This window comes from Rhincodon typus, chromosome 15 (genome assembly GCF_021869965.1).
Source record: "Rhincodon typus isolate 14 chromosome 15, sRhiTyp1.1, whole genome shotgun sequence".
NCBI classification, from domain to species: domain Eukaryota; kingdom Metazoa; phylum Chordata; class Chondrichthyes; order Orectolobiformes; family Rhincodontidae; genus Rhincodon; species Rhincodon typus.
In genome coordinates this window covers 31,920,647-31,948,074 of record NC_063346.1, presented here as the reverse complement: position 1 = coordinate 31,948,074, position 27,428 = coordinate 31,920,647, and the positions used below count along the sequence as shown (strand labels likewise).

General features: G+C 39.1%; 1 protein-coding gene across 7 annotated transcripts in view; it reads left to right on the top strand.

Annotated features, from left to right (window-relative positions):
* The window catches only part of znf536 (zinc finger protein 536), a 551,541-nt gene that overhangs the window by 370,234 nt on the left and 153,879 nt on the right, over positions 1-27,428 (top strand). For all 7 annotated transcript variants that reach the window (XM_048606050.1, XM_048606048.1, XM_048606053.1 and 4 more), the window contains one exon: positions 16,358-16,510. In XM_048606050.1, coding sequence (XP_048462007.1) covers positions 16,358-16,510 — 153 coding nt within the window. The remainder of the gene's footprint in view (positions 1-16,357; positions 16,511-27,428) is intronic.

Sequence of the window (27,428 nt, the reverse complement as noted above, 5' to 3'; positions counted from 1 at the left end):
CCCCTCCCTACCTCCCCACCTACATTCACCTTTACTGGCTCCATCCCCGCCTCTTTGACCTGTCTGTCTCCTCTCCACCTATCTTCTCCTCTATCCATCTTCTATCTGCCTCCCCCTCTCTCCCTATTTATTTCAGAACCCCGTTCCCCTCCCCCATTTCTGAAGAAGGATCTAGGCCTGAAACGTCAGCTTTCTTGCTCCTCTGATGCTGCTTGGCCTGCTGTGTTCATCCAGCTCTACACCTTGTTATCACACTATGGAAGCTTTATTTTTTTTAAAAAATGTATTCAGAGATAGAGAAAATAACATTTGAAGTCTCGGCAAGGAAGAAGAAAAATATTGCTGAAGAAAGTCACCATAAAATACTCTAAAATTTTAGGTGTATGTTTTGCAGTGCAATCAGAACTGATATAAATGCAGCAAATGTGCATGAACTCTCAATTTGTATGTGCTGGAATTAAGTTAATGATTAGCAGAGAGTTGCACTGGAGTTTTACAGCAGCAACATTAATAGCAAAGAATATTTGTAAGAAAAATTGCATGAGCAAATTTCCTCAATACTTTGTGTCAAATGTCAGCAGTTAGCCATGTGTGCACCATTAGTTTGGCACATTAGTTTTAGGGTTGTACCATTGGTTTGGCATGAGCTTTTAGGCAATTTTGAGCTATCATATTCTGAAAAAAAAAATTTTGAACTATATTTGGTACGTGGAAAGTAGTCTTCAGAAAGGGAAAATTGGCTATTTTTCCCCAAAAACATGAGTGATATTTCTTTAGCCTTCCCTATTACTGACTGCTCATCCTCATTTGCTACTTATTTTCCCTTTCATTGTTCACCTCAGGAATAGTGGTCCAACAATCTCTAACAGGAGAGGTTAGAGGTATCCATGTTCTCAAAATAGGAGCAAACCTAAGAGTGGGAGGATTTTAGAATTCAGCCAGGTGTGGTTTAGAAAGCTATAAGAGAATGGGAGTTTAAACTTAAAAGAGCCATAAAACAGCTTCCAAAAGTGTATGAAATGGAAGAGATTAATGAAAGTAAAAATGGGTCCCTTAGAGAAAGACAGGAATAATTATAACAGGAAACAGACCAATAGCAGAGCAATTAAACAAATGTTTTTTTAATCAATCTTCACAGTGAAATACGCAAAAACAATTTTGAAGCAGAAATAGAAGGAGTTGGGATTTTTGTGCACAAATTGCTGAACTGGCAGAGCAGCTTGAGAAAGAACTTAATAAGACATGTGTGATAATGTGATCTATAATCCACAGAGTACAATAACATGGAAGTTGTGGTGAACCTTGTAAAACACTGGTTCTGTATCACATGGAGTATTGTGTCCATTTCTGGGCGGCACATTGTCGGATCGATGTAAAGGCTTTAGAGAGAGTGCAGTAAAGATTTTGGTTCAGTGGTGAGAGTCTTCAGTCATGTGGCAAAACCTGCACTGTTCTCCATAAAGAGAAGAGAAAATTGGAAGAAATTTGATGGAAGTATTTAAAATCACTAGTGGTCTGGAAACAGCAGAAGGGGTGAAGCTATTCTTCAACCCCCTCAAAGGTTTTGGAGGGGGTAAGAACCAGAGATACCAATTTATGGTGAATGACAAAACAACCAGGGGCAACATAAGGAAAAACATCTCTGCAAACTGAGTGGTTAGGATCTCTAATACACTGCCTGAGAGTGTGGTGGAAGCAGATTTAAACATAACTTTTGAAAGGGTATTGGATATCTATCTGAAAAGAGAAGATCAAAAAGGCTCTGGAGAAAGGCAGGAAGCTGGGATTAGCTTTTTTGTTCTTGCAGTGATCTAGCACAGACATGGTGGGCCAAATGGCCTTATATTAAACTGTGACCATTCTATAATTCAATGAAATTGTGAGGAACCAAGGGCTTATTGTGACTAAGTAACTTAAGGAGATTAGTATCAGTAAAGAATACTTGAGAAAACAGGAAATGGAGAATAGACATAAATAGATAGAAAAGTATGCACTCAAAGCAACTGAAATAGGCTGCAATGGGATGTTGACAGGTCATGTGAGTGAGCAGGAACATGGTTGATTGAATATTGTCTAGAGAAATTGCATTTAATCTACTTGGAAAAGAAAAATAGAAAACCAGTTTGTTTTGTAAATTGAGAGAGACTGGGAATGTTGGTACCCAGAGGGATCTGGGTATTGGAAACAAATCGCAAAAATTAACGTGCAGGTACAGCAAGTGATTAGGAGGGCAAATGCTATGTTTCAGTTCATTGCAAATTGTTTGGTATACATAAGAGTAACAAAGTCTTACCATAATGATATAGAGTTTTGGTGAGACTACACCTGTAGTGCTACCAAGAGTTTTAGTTTCCTTACTAAAGAAACAGTCCAAAGAAGATTGGTGTGATATCTAGGATGGGGGAATTTTCCTATGAGTTTGGAAAAATAAGAGGTGATCTCAGTGGAACATACAACATTTTTTAAAATAGGCTTAGTAGGATAGTTGCTGAGAAATTGTTTTCACTGGCTGGGAAATCTGGTACAAAGGATCACTGTGTTGGAATAAGGAGTCTTCCATTTATGGCTGAGATAAGGAGACATTTTTTACTCAGAGGGATTGTGAATCTGTGGGCATTTCTTGTGCAGAGGATTGTGGATATGAAGTCATTGGGTATATTCAAGTCAGAGGTCAGTAGATATTTTTGAGACTAAGGAGAACAAGGAACTTGAAGATATTGTGGAAAAGTTGGGAATTGAGTATTCTGATCAGCAATGATCTTATTGGAAGATAGGTCAGGTTCAATTGGATAAATGGCACTGTCCAGATTCTATTTCTTATGTTCTGTTGCTAAAAAAAAATTAGAAGATCCATTCCCCTTCTTAATTTTAATTACCAGCAATGATTTAGGATTCAGAACTTCTATAAATAAAAAAATGAAATCATAAGATAAAATATAAGTTAAGTTCTCCAAAATAGACCTGCAAACTTTGTGTTTTTGGGTGCAATGTTTTCATTGGGTAAGAACAAATTGTTTTTGTAAATCACACACCAAGAATTTACCATGTCAATACTATAGAATTGGTATTATTGTGGAGTATATTATTTTAAAGATTACTTGAAATGGTGAATTAAATTGTTCTTCAGTTAAGTTGTTCCGAGCCATACTTCATTGTTCTCTGTAACTTGCAGCATTTCTATCCAAATGGGCAAGCCTCAGTGTAGCTTTGTAATTCATACCACAAGACTCAGATGAACAACTCAAATCAACTTTCCATTCTCTGCCAAGGGAAACCTTGTGTCTCCATTCAACTCCTTGCCTAGAAGGAGCACTTTACTTGTGCAAACTCCTTCTGCATGAACAGTGCCCCACCTCCACTCAATGTTACCTCAAATAGTGAGCAAATTTACTTCCATTTAGCTCTTTCTCTGTAGGGAGCACTTCAACAACATTGAAATAGTCTAGAGGGAACCCTTTATCTCTATTCAATTCCTTCACTGTGGTGTGAACCTTACCTCAGATTGCTTCTCCTACGGATGAAGGCATTCCCTTCTAATTTTTTTTTACTGAAAATAACTGATTATTTGGAGAAAGAAACCTAGCTCTTTATTCCATGACCGAGACCACTATTTGATTCTCTTGTATTACTTAAAGATATTAAAATGATATGCAAACTGTAATTTCACAGGTTTCATTCCACTTATCTCCAAACCCTCTTTCCTTTCCCACAGGGATTTTTCAGCATGGTCATTGCTCTCACCCACTAAAGGACTCTTTGCATCAGGGATACACATGGTGGTCTCCATGCCTCTGCTATTTATGTAGAGCAGAATGCAACTGTACTATTAATGGAACAAATTACATTGTCAAGACTCAAGTGAAGAATGTTTCTGAAAGGAAGTATGTTTGAATAGGGCTGCTGCAATATTGTGTGCTCAAATCAGTGTGGTGGGTGGCTTCTGCTAAGGTGAACAGGGACCGTGCTGCTTGTTCAGTTTGTTCTTGGCTTTAAAAGAGCTCCCTCTGCTGCACAAGTCAATATTTCTGTTTCTTGGAAGAATTAAACAAAGATGCTGAACTGTATTTGAGTTTTTGCAACTTTTACACAAAAATGACATTAAACTAATCAAATTAAAGCATTTTTAGAATAATCACTTAATAAATTATTAACCAACACAAACCTGTACAAAAAATGCATTGTTTTAAAGACAACAACAGCAAATTATACCATCTTTAGAATAGTGTTGCAGGCAGAATGCTAAGTGTTAATGAATGGGATGTCACCCTGAAGTTTAACAAAGTGCCGTCAGAGAAGGAATAGGTGACCATCAGTCAGAAGAAGGGAGGCAGACAGGTAGTCATGAAAGCCCCAGAGTGCATCTTACGCAAGAACAGATTTTCAGAGTTGGAAAGGGTGAGCACTACAGTTCTTCTGGGGAATGTAGCCAGAGCTCAACTGCACCAGAAAGAGAGGGAAAACAATAATGTTAGGACATTCAACAGTGGAGGGTACAGACTAGACATTTCTATGGCCCTAGACGTGGCTCCAGGATGGTGTGTTGTCTCCCTGGGGAGAGTTTCAAGGTTGTCACTGAACGGCTGTGGACATTTCTGAAGCCAGAGAGCTAACAGTTAGAGGTCATGGTTCACATTTGGAATGATGACATCAGTAGAAAGAGGGATGAGGTTCTTCAACAAGAATTTAGGGAGCTAGAAAGAAGATTAAAGCAGGACCTCAAAGGTTGTAGTCTCTAGATTACCCAGGTACCTGAAGTTTTGAAAAAGTCTCATATCAAACTCATAATCTAATTCTGTTTCACCCTCCGGAGATGCTGTTAGAACCGCTAAATTATGTTTATTCAACATTCCCTGCCCTCAGCCCTTTGAGCTTGCTCTACCATTCAAAAAAAAATGGCTGATCTGATTTTAACCTCAATGCTATATTCCTGCATATCCCCAAAAATCTTTCATCTCCCTGGTAATCAAGAATCTGTCTAACTCAATCTTAAAAATATTTAAAGATTTTGTATGCACTGACTTTTCAGGAAGGGAATTCCAAAGACTCTTAAACCTTTGTCCTCAACTGTCTTAGGTGGGTGATCCCTTATTTTTAAACAATGATCTCTAGTTCTAGGTTCTCCTCGAAGAGGGCTCATCCTTTCCACATGCACCCTTTCATTCTACTCAGGATTTTATGTTTCAATTATGCCATCTCTGATACAAGCCTAACCTGTATAGCCTTTCCTCACAAAGTAATCTGCTCATTCCAGGTCTAGTAAACCTTCTCTCAACTGCTTCCAATGCATTAACATCCTTCCATAAGTATGGTGACTAGTACTGCATGTTGTACTCTGGGTGTGGTCTCACCAATGTCCTGTATAACTGAAGCACAATGTCTCTATTCTTACATTCAAATCCACTTGAAATAAAACAAAACATTCTTTAGGTTTCCTGATTTCTTGATTTACCCACATACTAATCTATGATTCATGCATTTGAACACCAGATCTTTCTGCTACTTTTCTGCCAAAATGGACAATTTCACAGTTTTCCACATTATGTTTCATTTGTTAGATCTTTACCCACTCATATAACTTAATTATATTCCTTTGTAGGCTCCTTATGTCTTCCTCACAACTTACTTTTCTACCTATCTTTGTGTCATCAGCAAATGTATCTACCATACCTTTGGACCCTGCATCCAAATAATTTATATAAATTGTAAAGAATTGAGGACCCAAGATCACCCTGTGGCATACCACTCATGACATCCTACCAGCCTGAAAAAGGCCCATTTATTCCTACTGTCTGTTTCCTGCTAGCTAGTGAATCTTCTATCTTAACCCTTGATGTGGTAGCTTATCAAATGCCTTTGGGAAATACATGTACAGTACATCCACTGTCCCTTTATCCATGGAATAAGTTACTTCTTCAAAGTACTCTGATTAACTTAGTTAAACATGACTTCCCTTTGACAAAACCACGTTGGTTCTCACTGATTACCTCGAACTTCTCTAAGTGCCCTGTTCGAGTGACTTTAATAATATCTTCCAGTATTTTCTCTATGACAGATATCTTAGAAGGTTTCTCAAATGAGGATATATGGGTAGAACTTAAAAACAAAAAGGGCATTCACATTTTTAGGAGTGTACTATAGATGCCCAAACAGTCAGGAATAGATAGAAGGACAAATATGTAGACAAATCCTAAACAAGTGTAAAAATAATAGAGTAATAATAGGGAATTTCAGCTTGCCCAGCATTAACAGGGATAGACAAAATCTGAAAGCATTAGAGGGGAATTCTTAAAACATGGCCATTTTAAGTCAGCACGTAGAAAGTCCGACAATAAATGAGGCAGTGCTGAACATAACTTTAAGGAGCAAAGTCAAGCAAGTAGTAGATGTGGCAGTGGAGGACCATTTTGGTGTTAGTGACCATAACCTAGTAAGATTTAAGATAATTATGAATAAGGACAAAGATGCACTGGAAATAAAGGTTTTGAACTGGGGAAAGGCTGATTTTAATAAGACAGGATCTGGCCAAAGCCAACTGGGAGCACCTACTTGCAGGAAAATGCTCATCAGAGCAGTGGGAAACATTCAAAAGAGCAATAGGATGAGAGTGCAGGGTCACCATTTTTCCATAAAGATGAAGGGTGGGACCAACAAGACCAGAGAACCTTGGATGTCATGGGGTGTATTGGATTTGAGAATGAAAATGAAGGAAGGTTATGATTCATACCGTTGGCTCAAAACAGCAGATGCCCTAAAGGAGAATAGAAAGAAATCCGGGAAGGGGACTATATATGCTTGAATGAATCAGCATTGAGAGAATTGAGGTATTACTGGTTTCAGTGGGTTTGAAAGTGAATAAATGTATAGACCCAGATGAGATGTGTCCCAAGCTGCTGTGGGAAACAATGGAGGAGATTGTAGGGGGGCTGACTTTAATTTTCAACTCCTCTATGGTCACAGGAGCGGTGCCAGAGGACTGGAGGACAGCTAATATGATACTATTATTTAAGAAGGGGTGTAGAGATAAACCAGGCAACTACAGGCCAGTGAGTCTAACATCAGTGGCAAGGAACATCTTAGAAAAAACTCTGAGCGACAGAACTGATCTCCACTTGGAGGGGCAAGGATTAATCAGGTATAGTCGGCATAGTTTTGTAAAGGGGGTAATCATGTCTAACAAATTTGATTTAATTTTTTGAGCTGGTGATGAGGTATTCATGTGAGGGTAGGTGCAGTTGATGTAGTCTATATAGACTTTAGTGAAGCTGTTGACAAGATATGACACGTTGCAGTGTTGACTTCTTCACCAAGCTGGTAAGTTTGTTCGCAAACATTTCATCGCCGTACTGGGTAACATCATCTGTGCGCCTCCGGTGAAGCATCAGTGTTCTATCCCGCTTGCTATTTATGTGTCTTGGTTTGCTGGGGTGGGTGGCATCACTTCCGGATTTGTTTCTTAGTGGTTGGTATATAGGGTCCAGCTCTATATGTTTGTTAATGGAGTTCCAGTTTGAGTGCCAGGCCTCCAGGAATTCTTGTGCATGTCTTTGCTTGGCTTGTCCTAGGATGGCTATGTTGTCCATTCAAATTGGTGTCCCTCTTCGTCCATGTGTACTCAAATGAGTGATAGTTGGTCATGTTGCTTGGCTAGTTTCCTTCTGGTTTGCACTATGTAATATTTTTTGGCAGGCTTTGCATGGTATCTTATAAATAACGTTGGTTCTGTTCGTTGTGGTTGTTGAATCTTTTATTCTTATCAGTAGCTGTCACGGTCTAACTGTTGATTTGTGGGCTACCATGATTCCTAGGGGGGGCGCGGAGCAGTTATGTCCTTAATGTAAGGTAGGGTGACCAGTGCTCTGGACGTATTATGTCTTCCTATTGTGATCTGTTATGTAGGTATCAGTGGACTATGCTTTTCAGGTAACCGTTGTTTCTGAAGACGCTCTATAGGTATTCTTCCTCCGCTTTGCCATACATTAAGGACATATCTGAAATGACTACCAGATTACTGCAAGTCAACAACCGCGTCAACAACCCGAGCTACAAATCTTCTCAAAAACCTTGAATATGACATGTATTTTGGAATGATGGAAAAGCAAGGGAGGAATGGTAGGACTGTAGGAAGTATGGAGCATCATAGGGATCTTGGTGTGCACATCCAAAGATCATTGAAGGAAACAGGACAGGCAGATAGAGGTAGTTAAAAAGCCATACGGGATACCTTTCTTTATTTGTTGAACCATTAAGTTCAGAGCAAGGAGGTTATGATGGAGCTGTAAATAATGTTAGGTAGGCCACACCTGGAGCATTGTGGGTGATTTTGGTTGCCACATTATGGAAAGGACATGATTTCACGGCAGAGTACAGAGCAATTCACTAGGATGTTGCCTGGCCTGGAGTAATTCAGCAATGAAGAGAGACTAGATAGTCTGGAGTTGTTCCTCCTAGAGCAGAGGAGGCTGATTGAAGTGTACAAAGTTCTGAGGGGCATAAGGAGGGTGGATAGGGAGGAACTGTTCCCTAATCATGGAGTTAACAACCAGGGCTAGAGTTTTAAGGTAAAGGGCAGGAGGTTTAGATTTGAGATTTGAGATTTGAGAACAAAAAGTCACTCAGAAGGTTGTGGATACTTGGACCTCATTGCTTAAAAGGTTGATGGAGGCAGGAACCCTCAATACATTTAAGAACTACTTAGATGAACACATTACATTGAATGCCATATCTTGCAAGGTTATGGGCCAAGTGTTGGAAAACGAGATTATATTAAGGTGGGTGTTTGTTGACTGGCATAGACGCTATGGGTCAAAGGGCCTCTTTACATGCTGTAAAAACTCTGACTGTATGAATAATTACACCATAACAAACAGATGGATCCTGAATCAAACCCAATTCTCCTAAAGCCAAGGCAGTTAAATTGGGGAAATTTTGTCCGATTTTCACATCTAAGGGAATAGGCTGAAGTAATTTTCCCCATTTTCTCTAGGGTCAATTCGAGAGTAAAGCTGGCTGCTTAATTATCAATAAACTGGTTTTGTTTTTCCCTGATTCCCCTCAGGTAAGATTTACCCACAGCAGAATATGAATACTAGAATAGCTGAATATAAATCCAAATGCCGACAGTGCTTCTTCAAATAACTGATTGTGTTTTGATACAAAGGGTTGTATGAATTACTTCCTAAAAAGCAATGGGTACAAAATCAATTGACGTATTCAAACCTGAGATCAATGGATTTTGTTAGTACGGGAATCAAAAGGTTATGTAGAATGAAGACTAATAAATGTAAATGGGGGATAGATGTCATGGTCTCATTGAATAGACTTGAAGGGCTGAATGGCTGACTCCTATATTCCTGTGTTCTAATGATAATCTTACGTTCAACATTTTGAATACTTTATTTGAAATATATTCAAGGTCCATGCTTTTCATCGAAATTTGTGGATCCCTGGCTGCAGTCATAAAAATAATGACCATGTCCTGGTGAGTGTCTGCAGAATGGGAGCAGATAGATACAATAGTAATATGTAAAGAGGGTATACATTTAGTCCAGACAACAATAGGATAGCAAGTATGACATCTCTAGCTAATAAACTGATACAAGCTAATCTAAGGAACAAACTGGAGAGGAATGTTGTTGGATTAATAAGAAACAGCATGCATGGCTTGAGAAAATCTTGTTTGATTAAACTCACAACATCTTTGTGGCTGCTGCAATTAAAACATGTTGTGGAACTCTATACAATATTGTTAATGAAGACATTCAGAAAGTCTTTGACAAGCCATGCCACATAAAGTTTTCACTTAAGAACCTTTGGTGATCAAGAGGAGAAAAAATAATGGTTAAGAAATTGGATAAAAAGAAGAAAACAAATAGTACTCATGAGAAGTGTTACAGAAGATTGTGGAAGATGAGCCCTGCAAAAATCTGTGCTCGTACCTCTGCCTTGTACCTCTGCTTTTCTAAAATAGAGAGCCACGTGTAAGCTTGCTCACTGTACACACGGTATCAAAATGGGGAGAGAAATATAGACTGAGGCCATTTCTAACACTGAGAATATTATTATGCAGGGTAGACAAATAGGAGGTTGGAAGAACACAGCAGGCCAGGCAGCATCTGGAGGAAAGCAGCAGATATTAATTATCAGATATTACCCTTCTTCAGGACTGAAGCCTCCTGTTTGTCTACCTTGGATTCCAGCATCTGCAGTTTTTTTATCTGTAATATTATTAGCAGCTAGGTAGACAAATAAATTCAACTTAATGCTGTTAAACATAAAGATGATAAAAATAAACAAAAATATACAATTGAAGAAACAGAAAATAAAGTGCAGCTTAGCAAAGAAATGGGTAGGACAGGATAAAAGCATGGTAGTAATGCATGTATGCACTATTGTTTCTGTATAAATTTAAAGGTATGACAGATTAAACAGTACATTGAATGACAAACACTTATTCATCTGGTTACTTAAAGGTACTGTTTTGTTTTCCCTTGAAATTCAGGCTTATTGGATGCAGTAACTGAGCCATCAAAACCTTAGTCCAGTGTTGTAAACATCACTATTCTGTACATCATTCAATTTGGAGCTAAGATTCTCAAAGTGACAGTGAAGCAAACGTGAGAGAATAGAATCAGAATTTTATGGTCATATTGAATTCATGATGAAGTTCAGGCAAATCAAAGCAAAATAGAACATTTAAATCTCTGGTACACAGGAACTGAAGATGAAAGACTGGACCATGCAGAAAAGCAGCAAGAGCTTGAAAGTATAACTCTTTTGAAAGCTTGGACTAGAGGCAAAGGGACACAATTGAGGAAAACTGCAGCTTGGAAACCTCTCAGCATTTTGTGCCATAATTGTTAGAATTTTGTTTTGTCATATTGCTTTCATCATTGCTAGGAAAGCTAGTAACTCAATTTAGAAAGTGATGCCACATTCATGACGATGTGTTGATATTTTTGTCCATCAAAATTGTTGCATAATTGTTCTGAAGTGATTAATGTTCACGTTACATTGAGTAACAACGGTAGAATGAGTGGGACCAGTCTATGAGTAGATACAAGGAGTTCTACAATAGTTTTCAGGGAGAGTAGATGTATTTCTATCAGCTTCCTAAGGCCCTAATAATTATGATTGATCAAATGTAGTTGTACTTGTTGCTATCATGCAGTAAATAATCTTGTTACTTAAGAACAGTGCCCCTTCTTTTGATACGGTACAGCAGTGTATCCTCTACCACTTATCAGTAGACATGCCTAAGATAAAGCAAAGTGAGAATTGATAGCAAAGAACTAGCTCATAAACCAAAGACAACATACTGGTGGAGGTGGAAAATACCACAATGTGCCAGGCTTGGTTATCTGGGAAAATACCATATGTTTGCAGTGGTGATGATCTGTCCCCCACCAAGAGAAGAAGAAATATAGAAAACTGAGCATTGTCACTTAGAGAAGACATACAGTCAACAGCTGAAATACAATTACTAAGAAAGAGATAACAAGGTGTAGAGCTGGATGAACACAGCAGGCCAAGCAGCATCAGAGGAGCAGGAAGGCTGACATTTCGGGCCTAGACCCTTCTTCTGAACGCTGTGTTCCTGTGTGAATGTGCTCATTGTTCCACCTCATGGTGGCCTTAACAGAGAACATTAGCATGGCTATGTTTACTAAAAGAAAATGAAATAACTTTATGTAAAATGCTGAAATGACTAGGTAGGGAATTCAAGTCAGTGTAAAAGAGAGACCTCAACTGTCACAATGAGCAATACCACCATTGGTATTAGGGTGAATGAAGCACAGCTGCAAGGAACAGTGAAGGAGCCAGAAAAGAAATCTAAACCAGTGCTACAGTGTTGGGAAGGCCTCAGAATTTATTTAAGCTATAAACAAGCAAATCTAACGAACTCTAGTGCAAGACTCTAACAAAGTCAGCAAAAATTAGAAATGCAAAAGGAGCAGGACTCAATAATTAAAAAAAAATTAGTGAGAAGATTTATAAAGTACACAGCCAGATAACTTTATTTAATAATTCATGTGGAAGAAATTGCTTGGTGTTTTAAATGACGAAAAGTGAGAATTACCTATTTTACAGAAGAAGAAACATGAAAACTCCATCTTGGTGCTGATGGAGAGAAAACTCTAAGAAAAAGCAGGGCAATCATTTTAATAATTAAAAAAAAAACAGTTTGGAAATCCTGAAGTAGGTAGGAGAAACCAGTAAGCAGTACATGGATGCAGTGTTATAGAGAAACCAGTTTAAAAAGTTTGGAATCGGTAAATTACTACAGAACATCCTTTAATGCAGATAAAGTTGCCATAGTCCTACTGGACCATATGGCTGCTCTCTCGTTTGAGAGAGATGACTGGTGATGGTCATTATGCCTCAGGAAAGGGGTCAGTACGAGAAGGGGAATCCTTCATGATAAGCCACTAACATAACTTAAAAGTTTTATTGAAGAATTCAATGCAGTATTACAGAAATAGAGATTAGAAAAGATGAGCAAATAAAGGAAATATTGTAACAATGCTTTGATTCAGAGTCGAGCAAGATCTAAGGTCATTCAATTTAAAATAGCATCAATGAATACAAGAATACAAGCATAAAGGATAGCAGCTTTAAACTTCTGTTGAAATGATACAAATGATTTTTGATTACACTCACCCTCAGGGTTGTTTGCATGGGTTTGTGTTCAGCAAAGTTAACTTATTTTTTACTGTTCACACCTGCCATTATAACCTATTTTCACCCATATCTCTCCTCTATTGCTTTAAAAATACCTTTGTCATTTGCTTTATTTACCCTCAAAATTTTACAGTGATAAGATTAATCAGCACATTGAGAAAAAAATTAAAACCAGGTAAGACTTCTAATCAGATTCAAGGTCAGACTAGGACCATACTGAACATAAGTCTAGATTTCATTTAGGTGACAGTTCTTAAGATGTAGCATTGCCTCAAAATTAAACATTAAGACTGAAGTTGAGCAAATAGATATACTGTTATAATCAACAGGTCTAATAGTGGATAATGTTATTTGTATACAAAACAATAAAGAGGGTACAGACACTTTTGAGATTATCTTGAAAGCTGTATGAATTATTTCAATTTAGGAACAAATAAAATTCAGGCAAAATTTAACAGAAGAGTTCAGCTTCTAGGAGAATTCTTAAAATATTTTCATTAATTACCTCTAATCAGATTAGTGGAAAATCAGGAAATATGGGGCTTTGGACTCAATCTTCATAAGAGATGGGATGATTGTTAGAATTCTTAACAAAACTTTGTTAGCTTTCTTACAGTCCAAATAAGGGTTGATTTTGGTGAAAGCCATTCCAATCATGTGGGAAGCATAATTTAAAATGATTCAAAGACAGGTCCTGTGATGGTTGTAACAGCCCTCTCTCAAGAGGGTAATAGAGTCAATTTAGAAGGTATAGACACTGAAAAGAGACATGTACTGATTCAACACTAAGAAATAACAGATGCTAAGAACAAGTGGAACTACAGGCCTCCCAAGCACAGAAAATACCTTGGCATCATGAAGGACTGCCACATTTGCAAAACTTTTGATCACTTTCAGAAGATGCCGTCCAGAAGTAAGAAGCAGCTCCTAAACTGCAGAAATACTGGTAAGTCATGCACTTAAATAGGCCTATATAGTAGAACATCAACCATCATTAGAGAAAATTTCTGCATTTGATGCGATACGGCCCCTGGAAAAGATATCGGAGGCATCCCTAAAGGAAGCATCTAGTCTAGACAAGGAGGAAGAGTCAGAATTTTGTCTCTGTTAGTGGATGTTCTGCTAATTTTATGTTTGATACAGGAGCAAATGTTACTGTTGTTTTCAATTATCATGGCCAAACAAACAGAAGTTACAGACTACAGAGCTAAGATTACATGGTGCAGGGGGAATAACTGTCAGGAGCATAGGAATGCTGCAAGTTACACCATAAGGCAATGCGCATACATTATTTGCAATTAATCAATTTCACTTTTGAGCCTGCAAGTGGACCTTGACCTCAAAAACATCAGAAGAGTTGCAGCAGATTGACAACCTCCCAGTGAACAACTGATCTAAAAACAAACAGCTGTCCAAACACTGGACCAGGAACAAACCATTATTGACCAACCATTCAAAATGCAACTAGTAGAAAACTTGACTTAGTTCCCCAGACTCATGACAGTACCCAAACAGAAAAAGCAGCATCGAATGAGATCGGTTACATTGGCTTAACATTGTTAACACAGTAGAAGTCACAGACTTCAAAGAACTGGCAGAAATATTCAATCTCCTGTCTTTTAAAACAGAATTGTTAATGCCAGAGACAGTTATAGACATAGCAGTGTTCTTTAGGTAGCATACCCGAGAAGGTGAAAAAGTTTACTTCACCAGTTAAACAACCATAATGAGTGAATGGAGATGTCCAGTTGAATTAACAACTCTGGAGAAATAAACTGTGTATGACTCCATAGGACCCAGACAACATCCACACATCCAGAACATGCTTAAGATGAAGAAATTGCTCAGCCTAAGCATCCAGGCTACTGCAAAAAGAAATTCTCCATTATAATTTGAAAATGATTGCCTGGTCCAGAAATCCAGGACGCTACACGAAGAAAGGACTTATTTAAAAAGAGCAGCAGTCCTGCTGGAAGAAAATTCAGGCAATTGTGTGTCCTTTAGCTGAGGATATAGACCAGCAACAACACTTACAAAGAACAACTTCATTTGTGAAGGGTGTCTAGAGATAAAAGTTTCTCCAGTTTCAAAATGGTCGACAGATCAGAATCAATTAAATAATATTTAAACAAGGGACCTACCACTCTACCAAGTCGAAAGACAGTGCATTCTGAGAAAGCTATAATACATGCAGACTGCCTATTTGTGAGATCTGGGGAGAGGTGGGATAGGGGTAGGGGTAAATGTGATATGGTTATATAAATTATTATATAACCATCTAACTACAAAGTAAAAATCTTGGGGAAGGTGTTGTATAAACTAATGGCTCTGAAGAAGTTAACATATTGGCTCCACCCATTCTACTATGATACACAGCATGGGTAGAAACAAGGAATTCTAATCCAGATTTCAGGAGTTGATGTACCTGAATTTCAATTCAAATCAGGCCAGTCACATTGGAGGATGTAAATTAGCATAAATTAATGGGAAACTTAAGACATTTTGAAGTAGTATTTCCTAATACTTAATGCTATTTCTTCTGCTAAAATACTGAGAATGACTTTCCATGTAATGTATATGAATCAGCATCATTAGGGACATTAAGAGGAGTCGATGGCCTGGTGGTATATTGCTAGACAGTTAATCCAGAGACCCAGGTAACATTCTGGAGACCTGAGTTCAAATCCTGTCCGTGGCAGACGATGGAGTTTGAATTCAATCAAAACCTGGAATTAAAAGTCTAATGATGACGATGAAATCATTGCTGTTTGTTGGGAGAAAACCCACCTGGTTCACTAATGTTCTTTAGGGAAGGCCTACATGTGACTCCAGACCCACAGCAATGTGGTTGACTGTCAACTGCCCTCTGGGCAATTAGGCATGCACAATGAATGCTGGCATGGCCAGCAATACCCACATTTTCTGAATGAATTTATTTACGTAGCAAACTTAAATTGGCACCATGCTCTTTTCCTGTCCTCAAGATTTTCTCATGCGCATTTTCTTTGTTCTTTTGCGAACTCCCATGTTGTTTCTGGCACCTACCTCTGGTGAATAATTTTCTCTATGATCTCTCTTCCAAGTTGAATCATTTTTAATCACACAAAGTGCTGATTAATGCAGTGTCTGCAATAATGGTTTTGGGCCACTTCAGCCGCCTCTGAACTTTGGTTATTTTTGATTGGGGACCATCAAATGAAAGCTAAAAGGCAGAGACAAAACATTACAAATTGTATTGGACACAACTCCTGAACACAGGGCAGTATTTGAGTGAGGTGAGACCAGCTAATACTGCTTCTAACATAATGGTCGGGGAGCAACTATTGTCTTACTTTCAGCTTTTGCTCTGGTAGTCTACTACACAGCCACCCAGTGCAGCTTTCTATGAAGCCTGAATAATATACAGAATCAGGCATGCTGCTCGTGCAGCTGTTTCCATTTTTTTTCATATTATTCATTTAAATGAAATATGCCATCTGCTGCTGAAGGATGATGATGGGATAAACTAAAAAAAAGTGAAAAAATAAGCAAACATGTGACTTGTCAGCATTCTGTCAGCTTCCAATGCAAAACAGAAAGATGCACTATTGACAAGATTGACTTTATGTTGCGTTAGCAAAATCAGTGCAGAAACTTTAATGTCTGTTGTAATTATGGTGCTAATTTGTGTGCATTGTAGATGTAGGAGAGGAAGTGGGAAGGCCTGCAGGAATACAACTGCCTTCTTTACTGAGAGATCGAGTCCCTGGATCAACCACGAGGGATTGTCCTTACTGTGGGAAATCGTTCAGAACATCCCATCATCTGAAAGTTCACCTGCGAATACATACAGGTGCGTGTACATTCTTGAAATTCCATATAGATAGCACCTAAATAACATTTAGAATATCTGTACTCCCAATCGACATTTAGGATACCTGTTTCTCATACTGATATTAGTATTGCCAAGGTTTGACTTTGGTAGGGTCCGCATTTAAATGTTTACGAGGTAGGTAATCTATCTATCAAATCTAATATACAGATCACTTGTTGGAAAGGACATGATCAAGTTTGTGAAAATAAAAGAATATCATTTGAGCTTATTTTGTGTGCACAAGACATTGATGTAAGTATTAGTTTAACCAATTTTAGTGACCATCCTCTTAAAGATGACCATCAAGTTAATGGTATTATACTGCTCTGAGTTTTGGGGACTCAACTTCGATAACGATGATAAGCAAAGAAATTTGGAGGCCCACCATTCCAGCAGAGACTAAATTTTGATAAATCGTGCAGTATTTTGTAACACATACAAGTATTTTCTGTCTACATCACCGTGAATTAAGTAAGTGGAATACTTGGTCATCAAATGAACATAAAAGACTCTGGAAACAATCAGCAAGACTGGCAGCATTTACTGAGAGAGAAACATGTTTCAGATCAATGGCTTATCATCTGAACCCAGTCACCAAACTTGCTGAAGACACCTGTCGCCAAAAAACTTACACCTTCCATTTAAAGACACAAGTCATGCCAAAATTAAATTAAGAAGACATTTTTAATAGGTTTTCTGTCGTCATTATTCCACAATGAACTCGTCAGACCATATTTATAATGTGAAATTTCCATGTACGCCTTTCCATTATTGTAGCATTCTTTTGCCAATATGGAACTGTACCACCATATGTTTTGCAGCCCTTGAGTATGTGTACTGTGGAGAAGCTCCAATCTCTGCTTTTTGAATTATCAGGTTTCGGTATTTAACTACAAATGATGCCAAATCAATGTATCAATAAAAAGTGAGGAGACAATTTATGGTCGAGGTCTTCAATTAGTACTGAAGAGGGTCCCTCCTGTAGCTGACCATGATTCACACTGCTCATTTATCATCTTACCCTGGAGCCTTTACACCTTCTGGTGCTGGTTCCAGCAGGGATTCTGCAACAGAGTTGGATGGTCAAGTGGCGAAGTGCATTTCCAATCAAATTGAACTCCCTTTCTCATCATGAACTAAAGACCCAACCCTTAAGGTCGGTCTTCAATTCATTGCATTGCATGCTGTTTAACCGGATTTGTCAATTCCAATAAGAAGGAGCCCCAAACTGACAAAGCTTACCTCCTCACCCCCAGTTGTGCTCAGTATCCTTACCCATGATAATGCCCACCTTCCCTCATCTTCTGCACTGTCTAACAATACTGATGCCTTTGACATGACTGGAGAGGAGCCAGAGATTCCAGAAAGTGATTCTAAAGGGTGGTGAACATTGCCTGGAGGTGAGGAGGGGTGATGGTGAGCCAAGCAGGAATGTGTATTATCAGGAGGGGCTAAGAATTGTTGGGAGGGGTTTGAGTGCTTTAACAGCAGTGAACATTGTTGGAAGATGGTTGAGCATTTCACAGAAGTAAGGGCAGAAGGGTGAGCCTTGAACGTTACTAAAGAGGTGTTGAGCAGTGTTGGGACAGGATGATATATTGTCCAAATTGCTTGGATGCTGGAAGGCTTTGGCTATCCAGCGTATTTACTTCAAATTATGGTCCTGAACAAGTTTTACACCTGCTGGGAAAAGATCTAAGTAAATCTGTGTAAAAACCAGGGTGAGTAAATGGTAAGCATCCCAATTTTCTGTGGTTATGGCCATCTGATCTACTGTCATAGCAGTGATTCAGTCAGCAGTCCAGGCAGAGTAAAAACAGCAACTGTATGTTTAAACTTTCCATGTAAGTATTGCACATGTGTTCCCAGTGTAAGTGACGACTTCCTCAGGGTCCCAAGGTGCATCAGAAATTTGAGTTGAGTTGAGTTTTTTGCTCTCTCCATGTCAGAGGATATAGACTGTTGTCTCACAAATTAGCCCAGAATTAAGTCTACAAAACCCAGTAAGGCTATTCCTCATCCTTTTACTCGTTTCACCTTAAAATTACATTTGGTCTTCCAGATACGATGCCATGGGAGATTTCCAATAATTAATTTGGCAACTTGTGCAATGTGTAATGTACATATTCTGATCATATTTACAGTTGTCTCTAATAGTTATAATGTTTATGTCTTTTTTATGTCAATATTTATATGACTAAAAATGGCATCACAGTCGGCATACATAGTGGGCCAAAGGGCCTGCTCCTCTGCTGTACTGTTCTATGTTCTTTATTCTATGTTCATCTGCCAGCATATAAGGATGAAAATGTAGGTGAATAATATCTATCAAAAGGAAAACAATAAAAAGGACTTTAATTTATATAGCATCTTTCATGACCTCAGGATACCCTAAAGTACTTTACAAACAAAGAGAATTTTTTGAAATATAGTCACCGTTGTATTGTAAAATTTTCAAAAGCCAATTAAAAAGGAAGGAAGGAAGAAAGAAAGAAAGGCTTGATCTTCAAGGATTTAGAAGTATAGGATCTAGAGAGCAGTGATGACATTGACAGCCAATGGGGAGAACAGGGCCACCAGGCTCACTTTGCATCAGGTCTGTCTGTCATTACCTGAAGATTCTGAGCCTCTGGACATACTGCTTTTCCATCAGACCAAGGAATCTTATCATCTGTTTGTGGAATCTGTAGGGTAGTTCTGGCCTCCTGTGAGCTGTAGCTTTCTGCTCTTACTGAAATCATAAGAGAGTGGAAATCACAGTGGGTCAGGCAGCTTTCATGGAGAAAAAGCAGCCTACATTTTGAGTTCAGATCTGTAACAAGCAGATTACTTCTGCTTATGTTCCTATTGGTGTTGTCGCTATTTCTGCAGATCATCTTCGCACATATCTGAGATCGAATGTTACACACCATAAGTGACATTTATGCTGATCTGATAGATCAGGGCTCCAAAGTGGTGTTCTCAGGAAGGGTCACTGGTCCCAAAATGTTAACTCTGATTTTTTCTTCACAGATGTTGCCAGACCTATTGAGCTTTTCCAGCAACGTCTGTTTTTGCTCCAAAGCAGAGATCAAATATACACATTCCCAGAATTGTCAAAGTAATTTCTCAGTGCAAGCATTTTGAACAAAGCCTTTCACACAAGCAGACAACAAACAAAGCAGCTGTAAGGTGTCAGTACTTATTGGCATATTTCCCTGTCATGTCCTCAGTTCTTTAATAGCTGCTGTGTTCCTACCTTGCTTTTATCAGCTCCAGGAAAACCATGGACTCACAGTTAAATTGCAAAATCCATGCTGATTTCACTGTACTTGGCCAATTAACATATTGAAATTGGCAACCCATTTCTCTTGAAGGGATTTTGTACATGTACATTCATCCAAATGCAGATGCTTTGCATCTCCTGTCTCAACTCCTGACTCACCAAAGCCTTTCCCGTAGTACAACACACAATTCAGGAGTCTGATAGAATACTCTCCAATTGCCTAGATTGCTGCATTTCCAACAACACTCAATAAACTTGATATCATCCAGTACAAAACAGACTGCCTGGTTAGCACCTCGAGTACAGTCTTCAACATTGATTCCTCTCATCGCCAATGCACAGTAGCAAAAATGTGTACTAACTATTAGGTGTACTGCAACAACTCACCAAGGCTCCTTAAACTGCATCTTCCATACCTTCAAATTCTATCATCCAGAAGGAGATTGGCAGCAGGTGCATGGGAACACCACCACCTGCAAGTTTCCCTTGAAGCCATATACCATCCAGGCTTGGAAATATAACACCATCCCTTAACTGTCGCAGGCTCAAAACCTGGAACTCAACTGCACTGTAGATGTACTTCAGTACATGCATTGCAGTGGTTCAAGAATACAGTTCATCATAAGCTTATCAAGGGCAATTAGGGATGGACAATAGATGCTGACCCAGCTAGAGATACCCACATGCCATACACAAGCATAAAAGAAATGCAGAAGTCAACTTTATAACACCTTGTGAATTTTGGCAGTTTTAACCCTGTCCTGCTCCCATGCTCTTCCTCTTTAAAATTCAGCCCAAGAATAGTTGTGTGACTGAGCCACGAAAAGACTATTCAATGTCCTAAGCAGGTATTTATAATCAATGAGGAGAACCTACAGGTTCACGGTGATAGGGGCTCATGGAAAACAAGGCATAAGTGTCAGAAGGAAGGGTAATGCGATGCCTTTCAGAACCATCACTAACCACCCCACCCATCCACCCACATACACACACAACACAACACACACACAACCTACTTCCCAGAGCCAGGTTTCTCAATCAGGTACAGAGTGCCAGATCATGCGGAAACCAATCTACGCGGCCTCTGGCAAATGAGACAAGGTTTTCCTGGATGGCCTTTGGGAGGCATGGGAAAGCTGTTTGTATCCCATTTAATCCCTCAGTCACTACTAAATCACATTAGGCTCAGGGGTAATGGCTGCCAGTCAGGTCATTAATAGGCCTATTTGACAACCCACTACTGATAACCACGAATCCTATTCAAACCCCTTCTACCCTCCAATGTAATCAGGGGAGGTTCAGTCACCACTGAGCAACTGACCCTTCATTGAACCTCTCCCATCATTAAGTGGGCCCAGCCACCATGTGTCCCTCTATGATGGGCTGCAATAAGTCGAAATTTATTGGCAAGATTATACACTCCCTGAGGATAATGAGGAAGGTGGCAGGAAGTACAAATAATTGGATGGGTTAACGTGGAGAGGTAGCCAACCACCCCTGCCTTTTTGCCATCTTGGCAGTCAAGTTTTGGGTGAGAAGTCTATGGCTGACCTTCTTGACTAGCCAGTGATTAAGGCCCTTAAAATCAATGACTGGTCATTGGTCTTCAATCTGCCACCATCCTACTTCCTGACTGCTTGGCAGGCAAGAAACATGGCTGGTTTCCCCACTGAAAGAAACAGGGTGGCCTGTCCACCAGATAGGGTGGGTGGCTCCATAAGCCCCAATCTGGGGTCAGGGATGAGCATAAGGGCATCAGCGCTGAAGGCTAACCCCCTTGTCCTGTTTCTGACCTGCCTGAACCCCTTCTCCCTGTCATCTGGAAGAAAAGCACTTACTTTCTTGCTGTTTCAGCTGCTAAAGTCTGAGCCTTCAAAAACAGTCTTTAGGACCCAGAAGCTGCTGGCCTTTGAATGACTCCTGGTAGGGTGGGACTTCATCACTGAAACTCGTCACTTTCTGAGAAACTCACCAGTCAGCTGTTAAGTGGCTGGTTGGAGCTTGTTCTTGAAGCTATCTTGTTGATGGCGGCGCGGAGTCAGCCAGTTGCCCCCAGAGGATGCCCACCCCCACATTTAGTAGGTGGAGCACTAAATCTCAGCTTGTGATATTATTGTCAGGAATAGGTCAGCTGTAGGCACTACCAACTTTGTTGATTGCAATTGCTTGTTCTATTATAACCTGAAGCTGTCCTAGTCAACTTCATTATTTATTTTTGAATATCCTTTCTCACAAATGGCCAGTATCTTCTTCCTGGAGCAGGATCCCAGCTGTGTCAAATGATGAAAACTGAGAGACTGATTTTTATTATAGGGCCAGATGTCCTTCCATTAGTGTTCTGCTGCTGCTGGTATTAATTTTTTCAGGCATTAAACACTTTGAATATTGCAGATGGCAAATTTAAATATTTAAATAAAGGCCTTAGTGCTCTAATTGTAAAAATGTTGAGACACCATAGATTACCTCAACAAGTGCTGATGCTGTATATCTACATGAAGGAATGTAGATCTCGACATTATAAATTTAATTTTACTGCAACAATTTCTGCCTCCTATCTGCATTGGCAGAGGAACCATGACTGTGGACTTCTTAACATTTGCCAGAAATTCCACTCAGTGCTGGCACATTTTCTGCCAGATAAAATAGCAAAATCAGCGAGTACACAAGCCAAGAAAAAGTGACATTTGCCCAAAGAGAATAAGCTTAGTTCAAATGGCGGAGAAAGCTGGGATTTGAACCGTGTCTCTTTATAGGACCCCGATGCTTTGGTCATATAGCTAAAGCTGCTAGGTTTTGAAATATGACATTTTGCACACATTGTGAAGAAGCCAACTGTAGTTGCAATTAAATTCCAACCAGTCTGTAAGAATATTGCCTACTGTCATATAATGTGTAATCTGGTACCTTGCAATTAACCTCAAATTTTGTTTGTGCCACCAATTGTGTTACTAAATAAATAAAACTTTATACAATACTTTATGAATGATATCTGTATTTTGTTAAAAAGATTGATGAAAGCCTTAACAAAATAATATTCTGTAACTTATTGTTGACAATATCTGCTAACAAATGCCAAAGTGTGCCAACCTGCATACATTGTTTAAATCAGTCATTAATCTATTTTTTTTTGAACAACTAATGCAGCTGCTAAAATAGTGGTCAAAGGAATGTATTAATGTTATCGAAGACTAATTATAGGCCTCTACAATTTACTTATCAATACTTCCTGGAAAAAAATGATTAGAAACAAATAAACTACAGTCTTAAGTAGACAATGACATAAATGAATGTAAAAAGCTGATGAAAGAATTGAAATTTTTAAGTCTGCATGTGTGCATGTTCTATGTGATGTAGGAGCTCTCAAGTGCGAACTGTCTCGTTCTCTATCTGTCGGTATCTACCTGTAAGCTTAATTACCCTGGTTTTAATTCAGCATTGGAAAGTATTGTGTGGAACGGAGCAGTTTTAAGATCAATTTCAATTTGCCAAAAGGGGAAAAAATGAACTGAGGAGATACTTTAATATTAATTGCAGGGAGAAAATAGTTCATGTGGTTTCGTTTCTCTGCTACTGGACGTGACTTGGGGCGTTAGAAAACAGTATATTTGTAATGCTGGTCAGCAAGGTAGTTAGTGGTAGTGAAGGAGTACTTTATGAAGAGGGTTAAAGAGTTCATGTGAAATAATTAAGCAAGCATGAGGAGTGAACAGAAAAATGCAATTAGTTTAATGCATAGTCAATTTTATGTGGTGGACTGTTAAATTTTTTAAAAATGTAGTTTTATGAAACTTGCTCTAAAGTGGGCTCTCATTACATTAGTTCAATTAGTTAAATAATTAACATATAAATTTTAAAGCCTCCCTAATTCTTTAAGATGGAATGCTTTATGTTTCATGAACAATTTCTTTTCATTTTGTTTTATCTTTCACCAAACAGTCATCAGACAGTAACTGGCAAATTGCTGGGTCTGGGACATTACTGTGAACACTTTGGCAGTCACATTTGTTTATAAAACAGCAGTGACTACACTTCCATTCCAACCTGCAAAGCACTTGGGGATGGGAAAGACACATGATGTTGGCACAGGATGTTTCGCCTACAAAACAGCAGCCTCGGCACTCAAAAAATAACTTATTATGTGAAACATCTTCTGTTGTTTTGATACAATAAAGCACCTCTGCATATCAATAGAAACGTTATTATTAATGCATGAGACTTGACAGGTGTTGTCAGCAGGTTATTTGCCCATGTAGCATGATAGCTAGTCCTGATACTAACCTCATCTAATTTACACATTTCCTATCAGAGCTCGCTGAACAGCAGTCAAAGCAACAATCCTGATCATTGTTACTTACCTTGACATTCCCATGCTAAAGCATTCCTACTACAATCTGGCTGACATCACTTAATCCAGCCTAGACCTGGGCTTTTCTGATCTGTGTAGCAGGTTTGATTCAGTGGATGAACTCATCCAATTATTCTTCATTCTAAATCTTAAATTTGCCTTAAGCCTTCACAGAATCTCTATTTCAACTCGATCACCTTTTTGTTTTCCATTTTGCTACAGTTGCTGTTAAGACTCTTCTTAGGATCTGGCAAGAGCCTCAGTCCACTTCCAGCTGCTGATTGAAGGACTGGAATATTGTGGTGGATTTCACCTAAAAATCTTGCGGAAAAAAACCCCTGCACAGATAACCGTTTCATTATAATAATGGGTGTAAACTTGGACCGGAAATTTATTAACCCATTAAGATTTTCTGTAAAAATGGAAGCGTGATAGGGGTCTATGAGTGTGGATTTTTCCATAACCACTCCTGATACCATTCCATAATAAGCTGATCAGTCAAGATTAAGTGAACAGTTGAAACTCATTCTCAACAGGGATACGCTAGATGGAGGGACAGGCAGCTTGTGCAACTGAAATCTCAAATAATCTGTCTGAACAGCAGGTATTCTGCTTCTGCTGCTGAGCTGTGTCGATACAGCATCGATCCATGTTCCAACTTACAGTTATATTAAAATTGTCATCTATTACTGACGTTTATCTGATAGTGATGGAGTTCATCCTGCAGTTAAATAAAATTCATCTGCTATTAATTTGCAATGATTTTCATCCTGTTGACTTAATGGCAGAATTAAGTGAGACCTGTCTTAGCTTAAGATTCAAATTAATGCCAACTGAGATGTGTGCAGTCGCATGTCAGGATAAACTTAGATTCAGAAACAAATCTCCCCTTAGTAGTTAACATGTTCGATCCTACTATTAGCAACTGGCTCCCTGCACTGCACCATCTGGTACTTCCTACTATGAGACATCTCCATCACTTTTCACAGCCTTTATAAAATCCCTTACCGAAAACAGAACAAGATTAAATTAAAAGCAATGTGTGGATTTGTTGTTTTACACAAGGCCAAGCACATTTAAATACATCTTTATAAATAAAATTGTGTAACAGCCCGGCATTACAACCAAGGCAGCTCCAATCAATCTATCCAGTGGAATTGGATGCTGAGCTTGAATTATGTCATTGCAACATACGCAAAGCTGATGATTTTATAATGTTGTCAAACATGAAAAGGGTGCAGAAAAGATTTACAAGGATGTTGCCAAGATTGGAGGGTTTGCATATAGGGAGAGGCTGAATAGGCTGGGGCTATTTTCCCTGCAGTGTCAGAGGCTGACAGGTGACCTTATAGAGGTTTATAAATCATGAGGGGCATGGATAGGGTGAATAGCCAAGGTCTTTTTCCCAAGAGTCAAAAGCTACAGGGCAAGAGTTTAAGGTGAGAGGTGAAAGATATAAAAGGGGTAACACAGTGTGGAGCTGGGGGAACACAGCAGGCCAGGCAACATCAGAGGAGCAGGAAAGTTGATGTTTTGGGTCAGGACCCTTCTTCAGAAATTTCTGAAAAAGGGTCCCGACCCGAAACATCAACTTTCCTGCTCCTCTAATGCTGCCTGGCCTGCTGTGTTCCTCCAGCTCCACACAGTGTTATCTCTGACTCCAGCATCAGCAGTTCTTACTATCTCTGAGTAAGATATAAAAGGGATATCTTTTTCATGCAGATGGTGGTACTTGTATGGAATGAGCTGCCAGAGGAAGTGATGGAGGCTGGTACAATTATACCATTTAAAAGGCATCTGGATGGGTACATGAAAAGGAAGGGTTTAGAGAGATATAGGCCAAATGCTGGGAAATGGGATGAGCTTCATGTAAGATATCTGGTCAGCATGGATGAGTTGGACCAAAGGATCAGTTTCTGTGCTATACAACTCTATGACTCTATGATACAATGCAACTTTTGTTCAAAACAGAGAAGCTCAAATGTGGCACTTACCCTGTCTCTGTAAAACAAAAGAAAGATTATAAATCAAAATATTTACAGAGATGGTACCCGAAATTTTCTTTACAGTTTACCTGAATTGTCTTTCTTTTGTAATTTGTCATTTTTTCCAATCTTTAATGGTAAATGTGATCCATCTCCACCATTTCTACTTGGATAAATCTATGGTGAACTGAAATGAGTGTGAATCACTGTTAATTTTCTCTCCCCCAACTAAACACTTTATTTGATGCACTCCTGACAAACTGAAGAGCTTGTTTTCTAGTAAGACATAAGCAGTGTCTGAGGTTAATATGCAAATATGTTAGTCTACGCGCAGAGTGGTGTACAAGTTTCTTCATGGAACACTAGTTAGTGCTGGAATCATTTTCATCACAGATATATCAGCTAGCTCTCACATTGGTCATCATTTCTTCCTTGCTAATCCTAGATCCAGCAAAGCTATTTAGTAATATAAAATAAAAGTAGAAAATGCTGGAAAAACTCAGCAGGTCTTGCAGCATCTGTAGAGAGAGAAAAAATTTACATGTTGAGTCCAATATGACTCCTTTTCCAAACACTACAGAACTTCGATAGTGATAGTAGGAACTGCCGATGCTGGAGAATCTGAGATGACAAGGTGTAAAGCTGGATGAACACAGCAGGCCAAGCTGCTTGGCCTGCTGTGTTCATCCAGCTCTACACCTTGTTATCTCAGAACTTCAATAGTGTTCAGTAACTGTTTTGTCCTGCAATGCAACAAAGCAAAAGCAGTTTTCCTTCTCTAGAAATGTTCACTGGTCTGTTGTATGGCCTCTTGCATCTATTAAAGACAAGTTTGAAGAAGAATACCCCAGGGTAATAGATTGACTTCAGCATCTTTGGATGAGGAAGATTGGATATTAACAGGTTTCCCTTAAATAACCAGTGAGTACTGCAAAGACCACTGTAAATACATGTGGGAATTAAAGTGGGGGCAGGGAATGGTAGACATGTTCAACAGGTCTTGCACCTTATATGGAGTCAAGCTCAGGGCTGAATTTTCCCATATTATGGCTAAGCGTCATTTTCGGGCAGTTTCATGGAGAGTTTGCTTCCATGAGCTTTGGTGATTTTTCTCACACAACCTTCCACTGCTCACCTTATTAGTTATGCAGTGGCCTCCATGATACTCTTCTCATCGAGTTGTGCACTTGCAGATGCAGAATGTTTGCTGCTGCTGGGCCCTTCCAGCTTAAACGCCATGAGCGCCGTGTTTAAACTGCAGCAATGCACCACTTCAAACGCTGCAAGCCAGGATCGACCATT